Source organism: Centropristis striata, chromosome 7, assembly GCF_030273125.1.
Source record: "Centropristis striata isolate RG_2023a ecotype Rhode Island chromosome 7, C.striata_1.0, whole genome shotgun sequence".
Taxonomy (NCBI): domain Eukaryota; kingdom Metazoa; phylum Chordata; class Actinopteri; order Perciformes; family Serranidae; genus Centropristis; species Centropristis striata.
Window position 1 is genome coordinate 10,788,705 of NC_081523.1, and position 23,268 is coordinate 10,811,972.

The following is a 23,268-nucleotide window of genomic DNA, read 5'->3' on the forward strand; positions in this document are numbered from 1 at the left end:
TATTATGTAAAAGAAATGTTTATTTCCATAATTAACACATACAGTACATTTTTTTGACCAACATAAAAAGTGCAATATGCATTCAAACTACAGCAATGTACAGTACAAAAGTTACTGCATACTTAAATATAAAAAGAAAATGGTTACAAACTGTGAAGTAACCTATTGTGATCGAGTCAGTGTGACAAAAGTTTTCAAACTCACCGATGATTTGAGCATAGAAGCTTAACAGCTAGGAGCCTGCTGACTTCTCAGAGTCTCTTTTGTTTCTCCCAAAAGGTGCAAAAAGATGTGACAGCATTTAAATATACGCACATGGTTGATTGACATTATGGTTCACATATTTTGTACAGCTTCAATGGTGTTTCCAATTTGTCGAGACAGCCAAAGAACTTTGGTCTTTCACATTTTAAAAAAGCACAAGTGAGTTTAAAATGTTGGCAACCCTCGAGGATGAGCTGATTTAAGGTAAATAAAGAAGGTTTTGAATGTGAAATTTTTCATGTTCTGTGTTCATATCTTGTCAAAATGTTCTGATAACTTTAGCCTCACGAATAACATGGTTTGACTGCCATAAATCCTCAGTTCCTGTCACACTAGACGTTTGTATAATGATTTCAAGCCATGCAGCGTGACTCCTCACTCTGCTCTCCCAAGAACATTGTAGGGAATGATGAGGTCAATAACATTACGTTATTTTGGAAGATAGCTCACTCGTGTACCAGTATTCACTCATAAAAAAGCAGTGCAAAGGAACAACAAATGTTTCTGTTGTGTTTGTTGAAAACAGTGAGCATGCCTCTGGCGGAAGAGTCACAATCTTCTCTCCTCACTTTGATCCCATTCACTCACTCACTTACAGACTCAAGCATTAATGCATTAACATACACCTTAAAACCGATTTCCTCACTTTGATTCAACATCAGCAAAGGAACTGAATTAAACTCTAGCCTGGTGTTCATCTGAAAAAAGAGCTCCATGAATGCAACATGAGGTAACCATTAATTTTACAACCCTCTAGCATCTAAAACATAAACTGTGCGGTAAACAACTCTACATTTATTAACACTTTGCTTTCTCTTCAAGCTCCACTGAGGGAAGTTCATCAATGTAGGCTACCACTTTGTACCAGACTGGTAAAAAATAATCTAAGTGCCAATGGATACCATAATTTGGTACATATCAGGTACTAACAGCTGTGAAGTTAAAGGTTATAGAGCGTCTTGTACCGTCTCATCCTGCAGTCTGTGCCTCTGGTCTCATAGGTAAGGCACTTGTTTGTCCATGAATCAAACCAAGTAAGAGGTGAACTGATGGCTTTACACACTTGTCAGATACAGCAATATGACTTTCATCACTGTGAACAGCAGTTTGAGAAACAATGTGGCAAAGGAGTGTACACTCCTTATAACAACAGTTGGCATTGTCTTTTTTTTTTTGTTTGTTTTCATTAGTTTCCTTTGACTCCAGCCCCACGGGGTGACAGACGAGGGGATGTGCGGAGTGTATATAACCTCCGCTGGATGTGTCAGCTTCTGGGCTCACCTGGTAGTGCTCTCTCTGGAGTGTGCAGGTCCTTGCAGGGCCGGGGCAGAGCAGAGGCGGTGGGGGAGTCCCACTCCAGGCTGGGGTCTGGCTCTGGGGACAGCGAGAGGAGCAGTAGTGTTCCTGCATCTGAAGAGCAGGCTGAACACAGGTCCTCTGAGGAGAAGTTGAGGCTGCCCAACTTGGCCAGCGAGTTGGACCGCTTCAGCTTTGAGGGCACGGTCAAGCCTGCCAGACGCATGCGGGTCTCGATCTCCTGCGCCCTCTGGCGCACGAGGCCAGGTTTCCCCCTGACGCTGCGCAGACTGTCACTGCTGGAGCTGCGTGTCAGGGTGGAGCCGTGAGGCGAGGAGGTGGGTGTGAGCAACCCAGACCCCACGACCCCCAACAAGGCTTCATTGGTCAGTGGCACCACCAGGGGCTCCAACCGCACTTGGCATGGTGTAGAAGATTTAAGGAAGTCTCCGGTGACACCGGAGAGCTCCTCTTCATCCTCAGTGGTAAAAGGGCCTTTTTTGGACATTTGGCATGCGTGCAAAGGCTTCAGAGAGATCAAGCTCTCCTGGGATAACCCAGAAAGTCTCTCTAGTCTCTCTGCACGCCGGCGGACCAGCCCAGACCTCTGTAGCTGCAACAGGCTCTCCTGTTGTTGGTCAATGTAGCAAGCCACAGCAAGCTTCTCTTCCTCCGAATCCATTCTCATCAGCTCAGGGAGAGCATCTGAGGCAGCTGCAGATGTACTTTCCTGACCTACAGTCTTAACTCCTGATAAATCACCATCGACCTTCGGCTCCTGTAAGCGCAGTGAGTCTCTTGGCTGCTCCTCTCTGATGAGTGGAGCTGTGGGCGGGGAGGCAGCACAGTTGGCACAGTCACACAGAGGGCCACAGGGGCGCAGCAGTCCCACTGAAGACCTGAGGCCTTCAGAAGAGGTATGGGACAGTGGGGGTGAAGCACTTGGGACTTCAGGAGGACTGGGGTTAAGGCAAAGCTTAGAAATCAGTGTTGGAGAGTCTTCTTTCAGCTTGGACTTAGAATCCCTCCGGACCAGTGTAGAAGCATCAACTGGAGGAAGGAAGGAGGAAGCTTTTTCCTAAAACAAAAAAAAAAAAAGAAAGAAAAAAAATGTCGAAGGGATTTTTTTTTCTCAAACTGGATTCATGAAATCAATAACAGCACTGTCATTCTAGGTTTATCAAATAACTCAAACTTACGTTGATGTTACATGGAGAGGTCAAATGGTTGTTGTTGTTGGAGTTTTCATTTAGAGTTGCCAGGTCCATCCCATTACCCTCTGTATCCCCTTCTACCTCCACATCTTGTGTTCCCTCTCCTCCGCCTCCTTCCCCACCCCCTCCATCATCTGGTTGCATGAGCACCTCCATCTCTGCCTCCTCCTTTTGCACCTCCTCCTCATCCTCCTCCTCCACTGTGCTGAACTCCAGCCTCAGACGCAGCTCCTCCAGGGGCTCGGGGCCCCGGGAAGATGTCTGGGCAGCTGTCCCCTCTGCTGAAGGCCCGAAGTGGGGAAGCGGCAGGCCTTCGTGTCCATCAAAGGCCTCATCATCCAGCAGAGCGTCCCGCTCCACGTCCTCAATTTCTATAAAGACTTTTTCCATCCCGATAAGTGGTGGACCGCGCACAGGTGTTGAAGGTTCGCTGTCCAGCGCCGAGTCTGAGAGCCGGCGGAAGTAGTAGTTGTTGTAGGCGGGGTCGATCTCCAGTGCAACAGCCCTGCGTGGGGATGGACAGGCAGCCCCCTTGTCAGACAGCGCCTCCTCACAGCAAGGAGACATCCCTGGCTCTGGAGTCAAGTGGCCTCCCTCCTCCCCTCCACAACACTGAGCCAGCCCCTGCTGCCCCTCGGCCATCTCACAGTCTGCGTCTGGATGCCACAGCTTGTTGTGACGCTGTTTGCTGGAAATAAACAGTGTGCAGAAGTAAAAAAAATAGGTCCACTGAGAGAACACAACTAGAAAACAACACTGTACACACACATACAATACAGGCCAAAAGTTTGGACACACCTTCTCATTCAATGCGTTTCCTTTATTTTCATGACTATTGACATTGTAAATTCATCAAAACTATTAATGAACACATGTGGAATTATGTACTTAACAAAAAAGTGTGAAATAACTGAAAACATGTTTTATATTCTAGTAAGCAAAGGGTGGCTACTTTGAGGAATCTAAAATACAAGACATGTTTTCAGTTATTTCACACTTTTTTTGTTAAGTACATAATTCCATATGTGTTCATTCATAGTTTTGATGCCTTCAGTGAGAATCTACAATGTAAATAGTCATGAAAATGAAGAAAAACGCATTGAATGAGAAGGTGTGTCCAAACTTTTGGCCTGTACTGTACACACTAAAGGGGCTGTACCTTGCATCCAATATGCCCTCGTACTCGGCCAGCTGCCGCATGAAGCCTGCGTTGGGTCGTGTAATGCTCCTCTTTTGCTTGACAAAGTTGTAAGCCTTCTCTAGCGACCAGCCGAACTCCTTCATGGCGTAAGCGATGACAGTGGAGGCAGACCGACTCACACCCATCTTGCAGTGAACTAGACACTTGGAGTGGTTTTTTCTATAGGATAGGATTTAGAAAATAATCATAAAAATGCATGTTTGAGGAGATGTGATCCTTCATTATTTTGTTAGTGGATTTAGCTTGAGGCTGTTGTCCAAAAAAGCTTATAAGTGGATAAGGTTCTATTGGTATCTCCTATTTAAAAAAATAACAGTAGTACATGAGATGGCTCATTTAAAAAATTCATGTTCCTCTGACTCCACTTAGTGCTCCTTGTGGCATTTTCAAGATTCCACCTCTACCGAAAGACAAAAACCAATTAGAGCCCACGAGTCTCTAAGGCAGTGTCAATCTTGTCAATGACTGCTCATTAACTGCAGTCAAACTGTCAAAGTAGGCAGCACTGATCAAATATTAATCAAGATTATGTTACAGAGTTGCCCATTTCTCGCCACAAATATTTTGCGAAACACATTTTAGTTACCGTTTAGCTTTAAAATGAGATAGTTTGTGACCCATGTTCAAAACAGTGAAGTCAAAACCAAGCCCCGCCCACCAGTCAAAGCAAACTTTCTTATTTAGAAAGAAATATGTATGCAGTAAAAAAAAAAAAAATCTTGATTTGTATTTGATCAGTGCTGCCTAGTTTGACAGTGTGACCACAGTTCACTAGATTATCGTCATGCCTTAGAGCAGGGGTGGGCAACCTTTACTAACTAAAGAGCCACTGTTGGCCAAAAAAAAGAGAAAATCGCGGAATGGAGCCGCAAACCTTATATTGAGCAAAAATTGAGAAAATTAAACAGCCTAATAAGTCTAAATTAGCCTACCAACATTATTAATAGTCAAATTGTGCATTTATTAATATGATTTTGAAAACTAGTCTATCTAGGGGAACTCAAAACTATACTCAAAGTTGGCAAAACTTAAAGGTTAAGGCACCGGGCCGGAAACTTTCGTAAGCTATGAAGCACATTTTAGTTGACTTAAATGTCAAAAGAATACAAATAGTTTTTGGTCTACACCATTACATTTTTTATGTAAAAATATATATGTATTTTTTTTGTCTCAACCACAGGGAGCCCCAGCAGGTGGCATAAAGAGCCACATGAGGCTCTGGAGCCACAGGTTGACCACACCTGCTTTACAAGATGATAAGTTACATATAATTTCCTCACCTGTGAGGTTAAGGCGCTGGGCCGGAGACTTTCGTAAGCTATGAAGCACATTTTAGTTGTTAAATGTCAAAACTTTTTAAATATTTGAGATTAATATACTTTTTTTTTTTTTTTTTTACAATTGAAGAATACAAATAGTTTTTGGTCTACACCATTGCTTAATTAAATTTTTTATGTAAAAATATATATGTATTTTTTTTGTCTCAGCCACAGGGAGCCCCAGCAGGCGGCCTAAAGAGCCACATGAGGCTCTGGAGCCACAGGTTGACCACCCCTGCCTTAGAGACTCCTCAGCTCTGATTGGTTGTTTTCATTCGGTTGTGGTAGATTCTTGCAAATACCACTATAAGTACTAAGAGGAGGCAGAGGAACATGATTTCCTCTTAGATTTTAAGATGTTGTGACAGCTTGAGCAAAAACAACAACTTACTATAAGAACTTTCATTCTAAATAAAAAAGTTAAAAACTCGTCCAGTGTATTAATTAGCTTGATAATAAAGTCTAATAAATAAAATGACAACACATTACAAAGAAATGCAGTGAAATCTGAGGAAATTTTCATTCATTCAGTCAGAAATGATTCTCATTGGGAGACAAATAATCTGACCCTCCATCAAGTAAATGTGCGGAGAGCGATTCTAATAACTGACAACTGATTCCAACTGATTCTCATCCTGTGAGGATGAGATGTCTTTATAAACTGATACAAACATGGGTTTCCCGTTACACTAAGGACTTACTTTGCTTTAACAATGAAGTTGTACGTCTCATTCCAGTGAGCCAGCAGGTCAGTGGCATCCTCATCGTAGACGCGTATGTTGTGGTAACTGAATGTGCCTGGAAAGAAGTTGTCTATCTCCCTGGTAACGTTGAGGATGTAGCCCACCCTGGGGAGGAAAGATAATGTTAACTCAACAACATTCTTTCATGCTCAGATCATAATGAAACTGTCTCTTTTGAGTTTGGTAATGTTAGCTCTTTCGTAATATTAAATAAATCACCCCGTCTCTTGCAGCTCCTCCAAATTAGATGCATTCCATTCGGATCCCTATAAACAAATGAAGGAAAATACAGTTCAGAGGGAGTATATTTTCAAATCTTTGTAAGATTGTTCTTTCTCCATTTCACATGGAAGCAGTTTTCCTTTGGGATGGAAAGGGAAGGGAATGTTTTTGTCTCAGTTATTCACAGGAAACAACAAATGTTATTTTGGTGAATGTAAGAGACGGTATCAGTTGTCCCACCAGGTAGACATGGTCAAAGATAAGAGTGGGTTTGTCCATCTGGCCCAGGATGAGCAGCATCTCATTGTCGATGAACTCTTTGTACTCCTGCAGGTTACAGTTCATGTGTTGTTCCAACTCCGTACGGATCTGACAAGAGAATCATTCAGTATATCATTCCATGTGAGGACGCTTTTTTTGTTATTGTTGTAAAAAACTTTCCTAAAATCTGTACAAAAATGATATAACTGTCAAAAGATGGAAAATCAAATAAGGCTAAAACATAACAGTGCCAGAGTTTGTGTGGGCCATACTTTTTTTCCAACTTAAACAAGATTTGAAAATAATCTAACTGTGGTACTATTTTTACAAATTATGTTCAGCATAATCATGTTTAAACAAGTAATAAATGATTTGATTGTATGTCCAACACAACAACATTGGGTTGTTTTCTGTTATCTGTGCGGGTTGGTTGGAATGTATCTATTATGTACAACAACAATTAAAAATGTACAATAGCATAAATCAGATCCATGTAATTAGAAACTCACTATGTTGGATCCACATCATAAAACTTCCATAAAAATCAACTCCAAGGTTTGAAAATAATTCAGAAAATCGAGCTATGTCTCTATCTTTGGGGAGAAATATAAATGCAGCAGCTCAAAATGATACATCAGTGTGTGTGTGTGTGTGTGTGTGTGTGTGTGTGTGTGTGTAGTACTACAATATATTTACCTGTTTGCAGGTGACGTTCTCGAGGTCCTGGCACATCATGATGCTTCTGAGTTTGGCTTTAATAAGGCACCCTGTCCTCTCTCTCTCCGAAGGCCTACCAAAGATCAAGTCTCATTTAGATCAAGCACTCACACAATTCCAGTTGTTCCTGAAATACTAAGCTACTTCAACAACAGGTGTAGGTGTGATACGTGTCGGATGTTACATAAAGATTTAAGTACTGACTTGTCGACAAACATGGTGGGCGAGTCCGGCCGTGTGGTTTCCAGGTCCTTCATGGCGTTCCACTCGTTGATGCAGCTCTGGTCTGAAGAAATACAGCTCTCGTAGTAGCCCATCCAGGTGAGAGCCATGCCTCCGGGGAAGTAATTATACCTGCGTGACACCTCGCATGCCTTGTGAAGCACCTGCAGGGCTGACCTACAATGTGTTTGTGAGGAAAAATAAAAGGTCATAGATGTGAAACTTGTGAGGTATTTTAGTAAATTAGTACTAATAATCTGTTAAAGAAGTGATTCCCAACCAGGGGTACTTGTACCCCAGGTGGTGCTTCTGCTGTTGCTAATTTTGTGGATGACAAAATCTCCACATATCAAGTCAGCTGGAAAACCTGAACGCTAACTGTTGCACTTATGTAAGAGTGCGAGAAAAATAGTTAGCAAGAGTGCACAGAAGCAAAAAATAATGACAAAACGGTTTAAATTATGAGTTAAAAGTAATGGAGAAGTGGTTGAAAAAGTTAGCTTCACTCCAAGTCATAATAGTATGATTACATTAACAAGATAGTTCAGAGATACAGTACTTTGGGGAATTTTACACCTTTCCCACTCCCAGAGTCTCCTAATAAATGCCTTAGGACATACCTTTTTAACTGTATATGCAGTCTGAAGTTATATCAAAAAGCAACATGCTCTGGTGGAACACACTACCAGTTCCTACCAGAGCAGGGGCGTCCCTCTCTACCTTTAAAAAGACCCAGCTCTTCAGAGAGCATCTTCTCTCCTAGCACCACACGATAATTCTACTCCTTAAAGAATTGTCACTAGCACTTACTGATGCACTAATAGCTCTTTTTGCACTATACCTTCATTGTTTGCTTTTATTCTTCCCGTAAGTCGCTTTGGATAAAAGCGTCTGCTAAATGACTAAATGTAAAATGTAAATGTAACATTAGGCAATATTGGCTCATCTTTTGAGTTCCTATGGGACCAAATATTATAATCATAGGCATCCAGGAATTGAGGTCAACTGAGCCACTAAACTAAGAGAGGGGGGCGCCATTTGCTCAGCTTTGTCTGAGGGGAGGCCCACAGTCTAAGACTTAGAAAATCCCTGGTCTATGCCATTCTGTGCACTTGCATCTTCATGTCAGCAGGTGGCAGAATGAATCAGCATTGCCTCGAGCGGCCACACTGCAGCACAGTGGCACATGTGTTTCTCAGGAGATTTATTTTGGTGTGTCACGAAGCTAAATGTCTTTAGACAGTCGCTGCTCCAGAGGATGTTTATTACTCACCACATAGCCTGCACGGACACAGGCTTGAAGACATGAGTCCGACTTGCCGTGTTCACAGTAAAGCCCCTGAGGAGCAAAGAAAACAGATGGTCATTCCCCTGAGCACAGTGTAGCTATGCGTGTATCGTGCTCATCCCAAGTGTCAGGTGTAGCAGCAATGTTTGGGGGGAAAAAGGAAAACAACGCTGAGTTACAGCAAATGCTGCAGCTATACAGCAGGGGTCACAGTGACGGAGAGGACTCACCCGTCTCCATCCAGATGGATCTTTGTGTCACTCCACAGAGGTAGCGCCATGCCGATCAAACAGCTTTTGCTGGCAGGGAAGAGAGGAAAATAAATACCAGGCAAACGCAAGAAACATTTTTTTTTTTTAAATTATGCATGTCCAAAGTCAATAACAATTGTTTGTTGCTACAAGGGTTATATTCGAGGAATACTCAATTAATATTTTTAAATCTAATTATTAGACCGACAAGAAGTAACAAGATTCTTGCAGTGAATAAATCATGTGTGATTTACTGGAAACCAGCAAATATGTTCTCACTTTTTTTGTACTGCAACATCTTCTGACTGTACAGTGCATGCACAGTATAGAGCTCTGTGTGGCTTTTTCTCACATTCTTAAATATACAGTACAGACCAAAAGTTTGGACACACCTTCTCATTCAATGTGTTTTTCTTTATTTTCATGACTATTTACATTGTAGATTCTCACTGAAGGCATCAAAACTATGAATGAACACATATGGAATTATGTACTTAACAAAAAAAGTGTGAAATAACTGAAAACATGTCTTGTATTTTAGATTCCTCAAAGTAGCCACCCTTTGCTTACTAGAATATAATACATGTTTTCAGTTATTTCACACTTTTTTGTTAAGTACATAATTCCACATGTGTTCATTAATAGTTTTGATGAATTAACAATGTCAATAGTCATGAAAATAAAGGAAACGCATTGAATGAGAAGGTGTGTCCAAACTTTTGGCCTGTACTGTATATTTTTTATGTATCATGTCAACTAGTGACACAAAACAAATTGAAATGGCAATTCATGGTCGAGCTCTGGTAGGCTGTCTGGAAAAAGGTGATCATACTACCACACACACAAAAAGGGTTTACTCTTACCAGTCTTTGCTGGTGAAGTCGATTCCCAGTAGGATGTTCTCCTCTGTGTCTTGTCGCCCATTGGTGTACACCACCACCATGTACCGCACTCTGTCTGACCATGCACTCTCCAGCCGCACCGCCTAGACAGGGCACAGACAATTCCCTTCAAATTCAAAGCCAGAACTTTTTGGCGAAGAGTAAGAATCCTGTTTCCTGTTTTTGTAGTTGTACCTGCGAGCTGCCAAAAAATAATTAAATTACTGTGGTATTTAAGGAACAAGTTGTCTGAAATTAAATAGGACATTGTCAGTCAATGGGTATCACACTTAACCCATAACAACCCATGGTGACACCAGTGTAACAAACACTTTAAATCTTCTAGAATCTCCCATATTCAGCTTTATCCTTCACCTTAACTCATTAAATCCCTAACTGACGTACTCAACACCCTGGTGTGGTGGTCATGAAGTGACTTCTCCAAAATGTGGCTGTGACTGGAAACAGAAATCTAAAAAAGTAGCTAATTTCAAAAAGCTTATTTTTTGTTTCTAGGCTAACTAGTTTAAACCTATTTAACAATTCTAAACCGTTAATCGGGTGTCCTTCATTGCATTTAACCCTATTAGAGTTTGTTATTTGTTTTATTTATTATTGATTTATTATTATTTTGTACTTAAAAACAAATCTGAAAAATATTTTTTTGTTAAAAAGCACTATTAATGTCACAATTTTAATATATGTTGTGGAGATGCAGAGAAAAAGGCAAATTTGTGTTTCTGTAAGTAGAAAAAGTGTCTAGCTTTATTTATCTTAAAATAAGAAATATCATAAAAATAAATACCACATAAACACCATATACCATACCGCCCAATGTAACATATATGTCACATCACAGATCTTTGACATTTAGGGGTAGTATTTTTTTTTTAAAACATCATAAATGTATTCTATGTGGTCCACTTGGTCTGTGGTATATCCCCCATAATTTTCCTTTAAGGACAAATGGGTCTGGGTTCTTATGGGTTAAAACATGTGAGTTGACCCATACTTTATTCAATGAAACTTCTGAATCCTAAGCATTTTCAGGGCGTTCAGTCAGAGTTTAAGATTTGGCGTTCCGTGCTGCTGCTTTTCAAATTTTAAATGAGACATGATATTTTTACGCTTATAAGATGTGAATAGTAATTGTTTTTACACTTTCTGTATATGATTAATGGTTTAATTTTGGGTTGTTTTTTGCCTTTCAAACCCGCTGGCAGGTTGTTGCATTCAGAGGGTTAAATCTAGTGTGGCAGGTTTGTGCTTTTCATGCCCCGTTTACCAAAGTGTTTAAAACTTTGATGGTTCACAACAGCAAACGCCTGAGAAGCTAAAAAGGTCAACACACTGACCCTCCTCTTAAAATATGTCCCGAACAAAGTGTCACCGCTGGATGTGCAAAGAAAACTGGAACACAAATTTGATGTAATAGGGTAACCGAGTCCCCAGGACGTAGGAGAACACAGAGCCGGTAAAATAAAATTATGTAACTCAGCTTCACACCAACACATAAACACACCATGGAAACATTTTGTAATGTTCTCCTGAGTGTGTTTAAACCTGCTCCCATGAGCTAATAATTACAGTGAACAAATAACTGCACAATAAAATGCATTCTGGAGACTTTGCTGTGCCAGGTTGTTAGTCACTTGCCTGTATGTGTGTGTGTGTGTTTGTGCGTGTGTGTGTTCTGATGTATGCATACACTTGTGTTGTCTCTCACCAGTTTGATTCTGTCCTCCGAGCGAAGAATGTTTATCATCACCTGCAAGTGTTGAGGTAAGTCGCCTGTTAAAGAAGATAGTAGAGCAAAATGAGGACGAGCAGAGGCCGATTATAAATCTGCCCCGTCATACATACTGATACATTTAGACTTGAAGAAGAGGATCCAGAGATGATGAACCTGGTTTCACTTTAAAAACAGTGATATTTAAAAAAAACAAACTCCTTTTTATTGAACATTTTAACAAACATTTTGCATACATCTGGTATACATAAATCAAACCCCTCCAATAATACATCTTCAGATTACACTTGCCATCTTTCATCTTGGATCAGATATAAATTAACTTAACATTTTTATTCACTCCAATAAAATTGTGCAACTAAAATAGTAGTCATCCAATGTCATCCAAAAATTATGACGAATCAAACAACAATTTGTTCCAGTGTAGCAAAATTTTAGAAATAAAAAATAAGCAAAAAAACAATAAAATAATTATAATAAAAATAAAATTTAAAAAAACATAACTTTTCAACTTCTGTAGCTACGAACCAGGGTACTTTTCCTTCTAATGATGGTCATCTCAGATAAAGTCAGATCTAATTGATTTTATGTACTCTACCCAATTTTCCCATATTCTTTTAAATATGTCCTCCTCCAGTCTCACAGAGAAAGTTAACTTTTCCATTACATAAATATTATGTATAACCTCCCCCCAGTCCTCAATCTTAAGTTCCTCCTTTTTCATCCACTTTCTGGTAATTGCTTTTTTGCTTGCAATCAACATTATTTTATAAATGTGTTTGTCTCCTGATCTCGTAAAGTCAATGTCTGATTTCCCCAAATATAAAACCTCAAAAGTAAGTGGAAGGTCTACCCTCAGTATTTCATCCATACATTTCTTAAGCTCCTGCCAGTAGAAAAACAGTGATATTAAAGAAAACATAATGCATGCTGGGGACGCAATGGGCTCATGTAACTAAAGTATTGCTATAGTCTAGTGAAGGTATGTGTTATGAAAGCCTTTGAGTTAAACACTAGGGAGCAGTATAACACATAACATGGTGATATCAGCTGACATGCATTCATTTAAGTGACATGAATTGACAATGCATTTTTCATCTTCGCATGAGCAAATTTATCAGCCACAAAATCACAACTCAAGAGCTTGTCTTTGTTCATTTTACATCCCTCAGTGCTCCGTGTGCCAGGTCTGATGTAAGACATGTCAGTGAAGCTGGATAATAAAACAGGGTGTGGAGGTGGACAGACAGCAGTGCAATGCAACAGCTGATGGAGAGCCAACTATGTTGAAATGTGTCACAACAGGTAGACAAATCATGTCATCCTGACTGATTTTAAAAACAGCTACTGGCCCGACTCACTGCTTGGTTGTGTAGTCTATGTATGTCATGTCACAGCCGCATTGCTATTCAGTAAAATACAGTTCATACTAGTTAACAATGATATTATGTTAGTTTCTCCAAAACATATTCTTGATCACTTTCTCATATCTGGGTCACTGTCTTAACATAATGCATCTATTTTTGTTTTCTGGATAACAGTCTGCAAAATATACACATTTTATGTCAAACAAAATTCATATGTACTGACAAATAAATCCTGACCACAATCTAATAAAGTGTGATAGCCACCAACCAATCCTTCTAAATTCACTTATTCAATTTTCTTGCAGCACACAGAATACTTTTAATGTCAGTAATGCAACAGGCATAAAATGTTCTGACAAATCCATAAATTATGCTCTGGACAGATGGGAAAAAAGTCCAAAGGTTAAGATTCAGATGGGATTTCGTTGCTCATGTTGTGTTCCAAAATATGCACAATAATAATGAAACTCTTTCAAACTGTAAAAAATGTATAGCCTGATGATTACTTTTTCAATAAAAACATAAAAATGAATAACTGTATGTTTAAATTAGATGAGCTAGACAATAAGACACATATGTTTGGCAAACTGATTAAAATAAATCTTATATATGTAGAAACCCAATTCCATTTCACAAGAGGAATTAAACAGAGTTTTTTTTAAAGATTAAACATAAAAAGCATTACAAGATTTTGCATCATGATGGTCAAGCTGTTGCCACTTAAGCAACTACTGTTGTATTGTCAAAGGATGGCATGAACCAAGTCTTTTTTAAATAATGTAATACTTAGTGACAGCTTTAGGAACATTTCCAGCTGTTATAGTTTAATAGTTGGATGGATGATTTCATTCTTTTTTGGAACAAAATTCAAGCAGCAACATGAACCAGTAAAATAGAAATCAAAAACTTCCCACCCATTGTCAATGTACCTCAATGCTTTTCAATATGGTGGCAAGCTTACACCTATTCTGCCATTCATTAATTCTATAATTGTCCATAGGTGCTAGCAGAAAGATCTGGTAAAAAAAAACAAAAAAAAAAACAGCATTGAAGTGCGTGTCTGATGGTTCTGATGGATCCAAGTGGATCAAACTGCTAAAGTTGAAGTGAGTTTGTGGCCTTAGTTCACATGGCTCTGTTGCAGCCAAGTTGGCATCTGTTCTAAATAAGAACAGCTGCAAGATTCTAGAGCAATCTGCTGTCAAATAAATATATAAATATATCTGGAGACAATTATGTATCATGTCTCCATGTTGATGTGGGAGGTTCAAGCCAGTGCAACCGATAGCCTTGACTGACACCACCTAATTTCAGCTTGGCTTTCAGTTCAGTCTGTATTAGTGCGCATTCGCGAATTCCCCCACAGAAGACTGAGATTGAGATACACTACCGGTCAAAAGTTTTAGAACACCCCAATTTTTCCAGTTTTTTATTGAAATTCAAGCAGCTTGAAAGGGTACAAAGGTAAGTGTTGAACTGCCAGAGGTAAATAAAATAATGTACATTTCAGAATTATACAAGTAGGCCTTTTTTCAGGAAACAAGAAGTGGATTAACAACTTAACTCTATGGAGTCTTGGGTTATTTTGTCCATTTTTTTAATTCTTTTCATGTCTTTGTAAGTAATTTTGTGTCTTTTTTTAGAAATTTTGTGAAGAAATTTTTTTTTTGGTCATTTTGTGTCTTCTTTTAGTCCTTTAGTCCAACATAAAATGTGATTTTGAATCTTTTTTTTACTTTCAAAACACTATCGTGCATCCACAAAATAGTCTCCTCTTTATAATATGTTATAAATGTACCAGCTCTGACTTCAAAGATTTGTATCTTATCTAAACTTCTGTAATCTCTTTAGCGTTTGTGTTTATTTCCACAAAACTAGCTGATTACGCTTCAGGATATCTAAATCCTGTTTATGTCACTGATGGTATGATATCAGTTCACAGAGCAGGAATAGCTTTATTAAGCACTCTGCAAAAGTCACCACACTTTTTTCCCCCTCACATAGTTGCTGGGAAGTGATACAACTATTTCCCCAGCCAAGTGTTTCTTAAAACCAGCTAAAATGTGGGTTACCTGACAAAGTGGCTGGTCAAGTGGACAAAGCTGCCAACCACAGCCATGACATGCCAAATGACTTGGCAGCATTTTGGCTGTTGGCTGGTGTTTATTTCCCATCATGCCAGTGGACTGTCAGGTCAACCTTATGTCTTTAAAGCAGTAACTGTGGTTTTTAATAGTGACGGCCTTTGATTAAAGGATAATTCACCCCCATATTGCTCATTTGTGTATCAGTCACTCATTCCGTGTTACCTTGAATTGAATTGTTTTTTTTGCACACTTCAATGATGAAAAGAGAATCCGAGAACTGAGAAAATCCTTGATGAATTAAAGTAAATGGAGGCCAACACAACTCTAGCTGTAAAAAAAAAAAAAGTTTCATTTAGCCAACTTGTCTGCACAAGCTTTACATGAGCAAGAAACCATGGAAATGTGTTAAATAGAAAGATTTTGGGAAGTATTGAACATTCGACTGGATAGATCAAACTTTTACTATACTGCTAGGATGTGTGAGTTTGTAAACAGATGTTTTAGATAATTGTCAGTTTTGGATTCCTTCTTCAACATGGAGGCATGTGAGAAAAACAAAATATTCTTTAACAATTCAAGGTAACATGGGGTGAGACAGTGGCCAGTTCACTGTTCAATCCAACTTGTCATGTGACCTCATCCTCTGATCAATAAAATAAACAAAACACAGCACATCTATTCATCTTCTATTCAACTGAAACAACAGCTAAAGTTGGCATAAGTTACATATGTTGTTGTTGTTGTGGTAATCAGCTTCTAACAACAACAACAACCATCAACAAAGACACCCAGAGAATGAACACTGTAAGAAACTTTGGTAACGCTTTATAATAAGGTCCTTAATAACCATTAATTAACAAGTAATAAGGCATTGTTCTCACTTTAGATCCGGTAGTTGCAAAAAGCATAGTTAACTTATAGTTAACTTATAATAGATGAGCAATAAAGTATATTTTAATATCAATAAGCAAACAAAATAAGATTAATAAAGGCATGGCAAAGACATAATGGGTGGGTCATGGGTGTTTGTAATGCCATTATTAACACTTATATAAGCTTATAAACACACAATAATGTTAATAAGCATCTTGTAAGGACTTACAAGGGCCTTATTACTTGTTAATTATGGTTATTACAAGGACCTTAATATAAAGCGTTACCGAAACTTTTTCTACAATAAACACTGTTCCACCCTCAAACTCTATTATCTATAAACATTACTCCTGAAATATGTCGCTTCAGTTAAATTCATCAAATAAACTATAAAGTCATAGAGTCATATAAGTCATAGAGGATGCTGCGTAATCATTTACCTTATGTTCCCCATAACCCAGTAAAGTAAGGTCAGTGTAAAAATAAAACTGAGGACACTGAGGTGATACAAACATTGAGGGCCTACTCTAATCATCAACAGAAGTTCTGCTCACAGTGCCACCATGCGCTGGATTTAAACTCTAATCTGCCTAAGCTATACGTCTGGAACATTCTCATCAATGAAGCAGCCTCCATCCTTCTCACCTGAACTGCAAACATCTGCTGTAGTGTTAAGGAGTGCAGCTCATTTACTCATCACACAAACGCACTACATAAACTGGAGAAAAGTCTGGCGAGGAGATTATTGAGATCAGAACAACAGTTGGGTAAGTAATGTGGATAACAGGAGGCACTTTTGTGTTTCTCACCTGCATGTTTGTGGTGAGGAAGTGCTTTCTGGCCCTGGTGACTGCTGCCCTGCTGCAGGAAGAGAGCGGCTCCCTTCACCATGAAGAAGCTCTCACTCAGGCTGCAACACAAATGGGAAAGAGGAGTTACAAGCACTGTAACATAAACGCCATACATCAGTCGCCTCGCTACAGAGCAAAAGCTCAGCACAATCCTTCAAGCTTGTTCGTTGGACAGCGAGGCTGAGAAGCTGGATAAGTGACAAATGAAATATTCAGTTTTAACAGAACCGTTCAGTTCAGTAGACACAGCCAGTGAGATGAACATAAATCATGGTTGCCTGCTGCCGGTGAATTACCTCAACAGCTGAGTGGAAAAGCCCAGCTGCCACGTTACAGAAGCAGACCTCAGGTTTGCAGCAGCCATGAATCAAGCTTTGATCTTGACTGCTTATCTGTCTTTTTTTCTGCTGCATGGGCTGCACTTAGATTTGACTTGGCATGCCTCTGCTTGCTTGTTGTAATGCAACACAGACCTAAATAATTGAGCTAACTGCAGTTGTTTGTGATAATTAACTTTCACATTTGCTGAACGGCAGCAATTACCAGTTAACACCTGCCTGTAAAATGCCAGAGTTTTTCAGGTTAGGCTTTGGAGCTGTCAACAGATGACATAAGAAGGGAACTGCAATAAAAAAAAAAAAAAGAAGTTAGGTGTTTCCTCTGGGCTGCATTCAATCATTCCACTTCACTAAAAACAATGTGAGCACATTCGTAAATCTACCTGGCAGCAGGGTGGAGCACATGCACCATGTATTCAGTGAGTGCAGTGTGGCAAACCAGGACATCATTAGGAAAGCACAGCAGTGAAGAGTGACAGGAACAAAACAAAATTCAGACAGGAACTAAAGATAGAACTATCTCCACACGCAGCTATTATAAAATCAACGTATTGGTATCGTGCCAGTATTACAAGCTATTCTCAGCTCTAAAGTGCAATACTGTTATCGGCCTCATTTTTACTGATGATACCTTAAGATTACTATGTCAGAAAAGTCTTACCTAGTTTGAATTTGCAGTTCACATTAAGGTAGTACTAAAAATTTAAATATTTTTTTTTGTCAAGTGGGAAAATGCTGAATATGGGTATCAAGGTCCTGGCCACATACTCCAAAAAATAGGAGGCAGCATTTCACCTTGTGCAAGAAATTGTCTACCGTGCAGACCCCACACCTGGCTCCGCATCGCACTGCCATGTCCACTGAGTGAGTAATATTTGCCAGGATAGAGCTGGACAGGACTGTCCAGAGATCCATCCAGAATCTTTGGAATGAATTGCCGCTGCACATCAGACAGGCCTCCTCACTGTCTCATTTTAAATCTCTTCTTAAAACCCACCTCTTCTCGTTGGCTTTTAACAGCACGTAGAGTGTTGATTTTATTTGAGTTGATTTTTTTACATGCATATTTTATTTTGTGCGGGCAGTACATTTTACATTTTATTTTATTTATTTTCATCCCATTTTTAATTTATTTTATGTTATTGCATCTTACTGTTCTATTGTTTACTACATCTCTTTGTATTGTGTTATCTATTTATTGTTTGTGCAGCACTTTGGAAACCTTGTGTTTGCTAAAATTGTGCTATATAAATAAAGTGGATTGGATTGGATCTTTGTTTGGATGTAGGTCTTAATTGTAGTTTTCAGTGTATAGCTGCTAAGTGTTGAAAAGGCCGCTTCATCTGTGCAGGGCAACCCTGCTTCTTCGTCCTCTCATGTGTGATTGAGGGTGGAAGCTACAACGACTCACTGTAGCCTCTCAAGGTACAAGTCGTTTTACGAGACAGGGCGAGCTGGGGCTAGCTGGTTAGCATCGTAATTTCAGCAGATATCTCTGCAACACAATACACAGACGTCTTAATATAATGTCAAGTCTGCTACTTCTGCACATTCTGTTGATAATGATCGTTAATTTTTTGAATGTTTAAAAAAAATCTGTCCGTATTTCATGCATTGCACCTTTAAACAGAATTATGTACTCTGGCACACATCCTTAATGTGAAACTTATACGGATACTTCCCAAATATCTTCAAATACACAGCTCATTGATATCATTTCTTTGGTTTAATCAGGTAAAATAAAAGTCCTAAAACTTTCACCATCACATTTTTATATCCAGCTCCAACTCGTCCCTCACTCAGCTCTCTCTGATCAGACTTTCAAAGCCCACATACAGAAGAGCAGGCCGGGGCCAAACTGATGATTTTGTGGGAACAATGGACTTCGTTTTGTGCACCTCACAATAAATTCCCTCCGCCTCCAGCGCCACAAGAAAAAAGTTCCACAGTGACAAAGCACGGGGGCGGACACTTCTCAACGAGAGCTTTTGTCTCACTTTGGTGGATTTCTGTTTCAGTCTCTGTTCTCTGTTTGAGATTTATGAGGCTGTCAGGAGGGTCCACTGTCAGGGAATGATAAATAATATGAGGCAACAGTGGCAAGGGCTATAGCCTCATTACTGGTCAGTACTGTGTACAAATCCCTCAATTTTAAGTCCTAAAGATATTCTGTGATACCTGATAACTTTCCAGAGAACCCCTTTCAAGGCGCACTCCAATACTTGTACTTATGTGTAAATCAAGTGCTGTCCCACTGCTTTACAGGCCGCACTCAGACATCCTAATTAAACAGCCTCAGCTCTACTGTCTCTTACCCTGCAGCACCCTGCTATCAGCTTCTCCACAAACACTAGGGCTAAAAATACATATGGTATCAAAGTAAACAAAGACTATGATAGAAAAGCTTGCAATGATTCCACAGGATTACAGCATACAGTACCTATGCCTCCTTTAAAGACAGGAAGACAAAGATGACCAGTCATAAAAATATCACTAATACAGAGATTTGGGCACCACTGAATTCTGCATGCTAACTTTTTTTGATAAAGCTCCACTCCTATCATATCAGCTGGACATGTTTTGCGTTTGATTCAGTCCAAAGGCCTGAAATGATGTCACCATAGTATCTGCAGAATGATCCAGCCAACTTCCAAACTCATAAACTAAAAGTTACAACAATATAACACAAATCTGTTCAAAAACATAACCTCTGAGCAGCAGTGCAAACCTTAAATTAGTTTGAGCTCAAATGTTATCAATGAAAGATCTTCCCACAAGTTCAAACCCCATTTCAAAAGAAAAACTTCACTCACATGCGGTCTATCTCACTCTGAGTCAGCACGGCATTCTCCACAAAATATGGTAGCATCTTCATCATTGCCTCCTGAATGGGCTCTACAACAAGATGCATCCTGTTGACCAGTACAGAACCCAGGCCTCTGTGCTGGGGAGCTAGCTCCTCTTCTTCTGCCTCCAGAGACAGTGAAGGAGCAAAGTATAAAGATGAATGACTGTTTCAGCTCTTGGCCCGTCGCATTTGAGTGACAGACTGAGTGACAGGCTGCACTCATCTGTTCTGCTCAGTGAAGAAGTGCCGTCTGTTCAGATGCCACTCCCTCTGTTTCCTCCTCCTTCTCCTCCCTCATCAGAGCGTCTCTGTGTGTTTGAGTGCGAGTCAGACTCCTGCCTGGAGCGACGTACTGCAGTCTCCACCCGCTGCCTCAGGCACACACACAACTGTGCCTGCCGTCTGTTTTGTATGTGTCACACTTTTACAATATACAGTAAACTGCACATTCACATCTGTGAGAAGGAAGAGCACGACTAAATTTCACACCCTTTAAGCAAATAAGCAAAATAGCGGGAAGGTTACAGAAAACAATTCATCCAGAAGAGCTCAAGAGATGGATTTCCCCTTCCTTCAGCATGAACCCGGTGATTCTTTACTTTTCCATCCATCAGATGTGACTGAGTACAAAGTGAACAACGGGTTTCCTCTTTAGCCAATTCAAAACATGTCCACTTGTGTTGCTGTCCAACAAAAACCATCTCTCCAAAACCCACTGAGAGAGTTTTCTCTCTCTGTCTTCTGGGTAAAGGGAGACCACTTGCTCAATTGAGGAAGACAAAAAAGCAGATGGAGGAATTTTGGCCAAAACCTCCTAAGGGGGTTGTTTCAATGTGCATGCCACCTTCAGGGTCAACAGAATCCAAGGTAGTGCCTCCAGGGAGCTTAACACACGGGCCAAGCATGGGTGGAAAGGGCAGTGAGAACTGGCAAGCTCCCAAAACTCCCAAATCTCATTATACTCAGGCTTATAAGGGAGGGATTATCTTGTCTCTGTTCTTCAAGTGGCCAAGGCTGGCCATCATTCATTCAGATGCACAGACAAAACACAATGTGTTAGATTATTATAGAGTGCAACGATGGGTTAAGCAGGAAATATCCTTCGTGTCTAATTCATCTACAACAACCCTGAATATTTTTTTAAGATAAATAGAAAGGAAAATACAGAACTGAAATAAAATAGGATTATTAGGGCTTTCAAAATTATACATTAAATTTGATAAATTAAATCATGAAAAATAAACACAATCATATTTTTGTTAATTATGGTCATTATGCTACCCTGGCATTGCCAATAAAAAGACCAAAATGCCCCTGTATAAACCTACAACCAATAGGAACATCAAAGCATATAACGTAGCAGTGATTGACGCATGCAGGTCAGGAAGGCGTTGGGTCTGTTCCAAGGCTGGAAAAACATGGCAGCCTGGTCTCAAACCTTCTCAAAATAGAGCTTAACAGTACAATAAATATGGGCAACAAATTAACAAAATCTTGATTCATGTTTGATCAGCGCTACCAAGTTTGACAGTTTAATCTGACTTTTGTGAGTTGTGCTGCACGCCAGTCATCCTGTTAGACCCACCCCCATATGAAATAAAAAGATTTGATTGGACCGTAGAGGGCCAGGCCAACTGGTAATCAAGTGTGGATGGACGAGTGACAGGAAGCATCTGACCAGAGCAAATAAAACACGAGTTTGGTGAATTCGACCGGTTTCCAGGCTACTGAATTGCATATAAACAGTGTAAAAAATATTCTGAATGTATGGGGAAATAAGAGATGTTGACATTTAAAAGCCAAATAAATATTTCAGACATGAAATGTTTATTATTTTGTTTGTTATTTTTATTATTTGTTTTTATTCTATTTTATTATAATTTTTTAATAAATATAAAAATAAATATCTATAAATATTTTTGTCTGTTTTTAACATATTCAAATAAAGAGTTGAATCAAATATCATATTATACCAAAATCCTTTTCAATATTTTTAAATTCTTCTCACGGTAAATACTGATAAATGCCATTATTGAGATTAATTAATCACAAATGTCATTACTTAGATACATTTTTAAATCCTCTTGACACTCCCAATAATCATGCAATGGCAGTCAGAATTAATTGTAAAAATTGAGCCTACAGATTATTCTGTTTGTGGGTTGAGGGTTTATGTACAGGCTATGACTTTCTTTCTCACTTTCCCCATCTCACTAAGCATTCAAACCACAACACACACACAATGAAGTGGCACGACTGTTAATCTGGGAGGATTTGCTGACAGACTTTAACAATAGCTCTGCTCCAGAGATAACAAGATAGCTTTTCTATTCTTCTCGAAGACAGTGTATTCTACAGGCTGACGTGAGTTCAGTCATGTTCCAGGTAGACTGTTTCAGGTGCATGTAGATGAGAAGTTCCTCTGCACGAGGTCAAGCTTTAGAAACAGCAGGCAGGAATGAAGGCACGTCACAGAATTAAGGTATAGTTTGTTGCTGCAGCAGTGGACAGATGGACGTGGATAGGGCCAAACGCGACCAGATGTCATTTAAGCCACTGCTCTGAATCACCAGGTACATCAGTTTGTTTGAGAGGTGTGCTGGATTACACAGGGGAGCCATGCTGGTTTACTCTATGGTCTTAGAATGTTTTGCACATAGCAGCACAGTGAGGGGAAAAAGACTCCTCTTAGAGCGGCCAGTTGCATAATGCTGCCATTCTCTCACTTACATCACTGAGAGAGAGGAACAGACCTCCTCAGGTGTCAGTGTCGACACAGAGGGCCTGAGCAGGAAAAAAATGACATCATCGTGTAACTTAGCAAAAAATAAGCAACAATAAAGACCCAAAGACGGTTCTTCTGCTGCAGTTTTTCTACTACCAATGTTTATATCAATGAAAGTTTTATGTTCAAATCATGAGAGAGTATTCTGACATATAAAATCACAAGATACCCAAAATGTAAATCACAAACAAACAGTCTTGACAAGCGTGCTGTTTGTGGTGAGTTTAAATGGACTTCATATTTATATGGGGAAGGGAATCAAGAACTGGTACCCTTTCAGAGTCAGTTGAGAACAAATTGTCCAATCTTGTCAATCAGCTTATCAATTACTTTATCGATGCAACTATTGTTTTCTGACAGTTGTGCTTTGCAAAGCAATGACATAAAATTAATGCATCTACCCCGCTGACAACTTGATGGAGAGGAACAAACAGTTCAAGTGTGGCATTGACAACAGTGCTGATTGTAATGTCTGTGAAACGATTTTGAA

The 23,268-nt window shown here is 39.6% G+C and overlaps 1 protein-coding gene across 2 annotated transcripts in view; it reads right to left on the reverse strand.

Moving 5' to 3' along the window:
• ssh1a (slingshot protein phosphatase 1a) overlaps nucleotides 1–23,268 on the reverse strand; it is a 29,017-nt gene continuing 5,749 nt past the window's right edge. The window contains exons 1-14 of one of the 2 annotated variants that reach the window (XM_059337288.1): nucleotides 19,959–20,853; nucleotides 16,766–16,866; nucleotides 11,606–11,670; nucleotides 9,862–9,983; nucleotides 8,978–9,046; nucleotides 8,733–8,798; nucleotides 7,442–7,636; nucleotides 7,217–7,310; nucleotides 6,500–6,628; nucleotides 6,257–6,303; nucleotides 5,996–6,142; nucleotides 3,934–4,134; nucleotides 2,760–3,462; nucleotides 1–2,638 (exon numbers count right to left, since the gene is read on the reverse strand). In XM_059337288.1, the coding sequence (XP_059193271.1) occupies nucleotides 1,529–2,638; nucleotides 2,760–3,462; nucleotides 3,934–4,134; nucleotides 5,996–6,142; nucleotides 6,257–6,303; nucleotides 6,500–6,628; nucleotides 7,217–7,310; nucleotides 7,442–7,636; nucleotides 8,733–8,798; nucleotides 8,978–9,046; nucleotides 9,862–9,983; nucleotides 11,606–11,670; nucleotides 16,766–16,866; nucleotides 19,959–20,056 (3,147 nt within the window). In that variant the 5' untranslated portion in view covers nucleotides 20,057–20,853 and the 3' untranslated portion in view covers nucleotides 1–1,528. Of the gene's footprint in view, nucleotides 2,639–2,759; nucleotides 3,463–3,933; nucleotides 4,135–5,995; nucleotides 6,143–6,256; nucleotides 6,304–6,499; nucleotides 6,629–7,216; nucleotides 7,311–7,441; nucleotides 7,637–8,732; nucleotides 8,799–8,977; nucleotides 9,047–9,861; nucleotides 9,984–11,605; nucleotides 11,671–16,765; nucleotides 16,867–19,958; nucleotides 20,854–23,268 lie in introns of those variants that run through there. The other variant, XM_059337287.1, reaches the window with a different exon arrangement.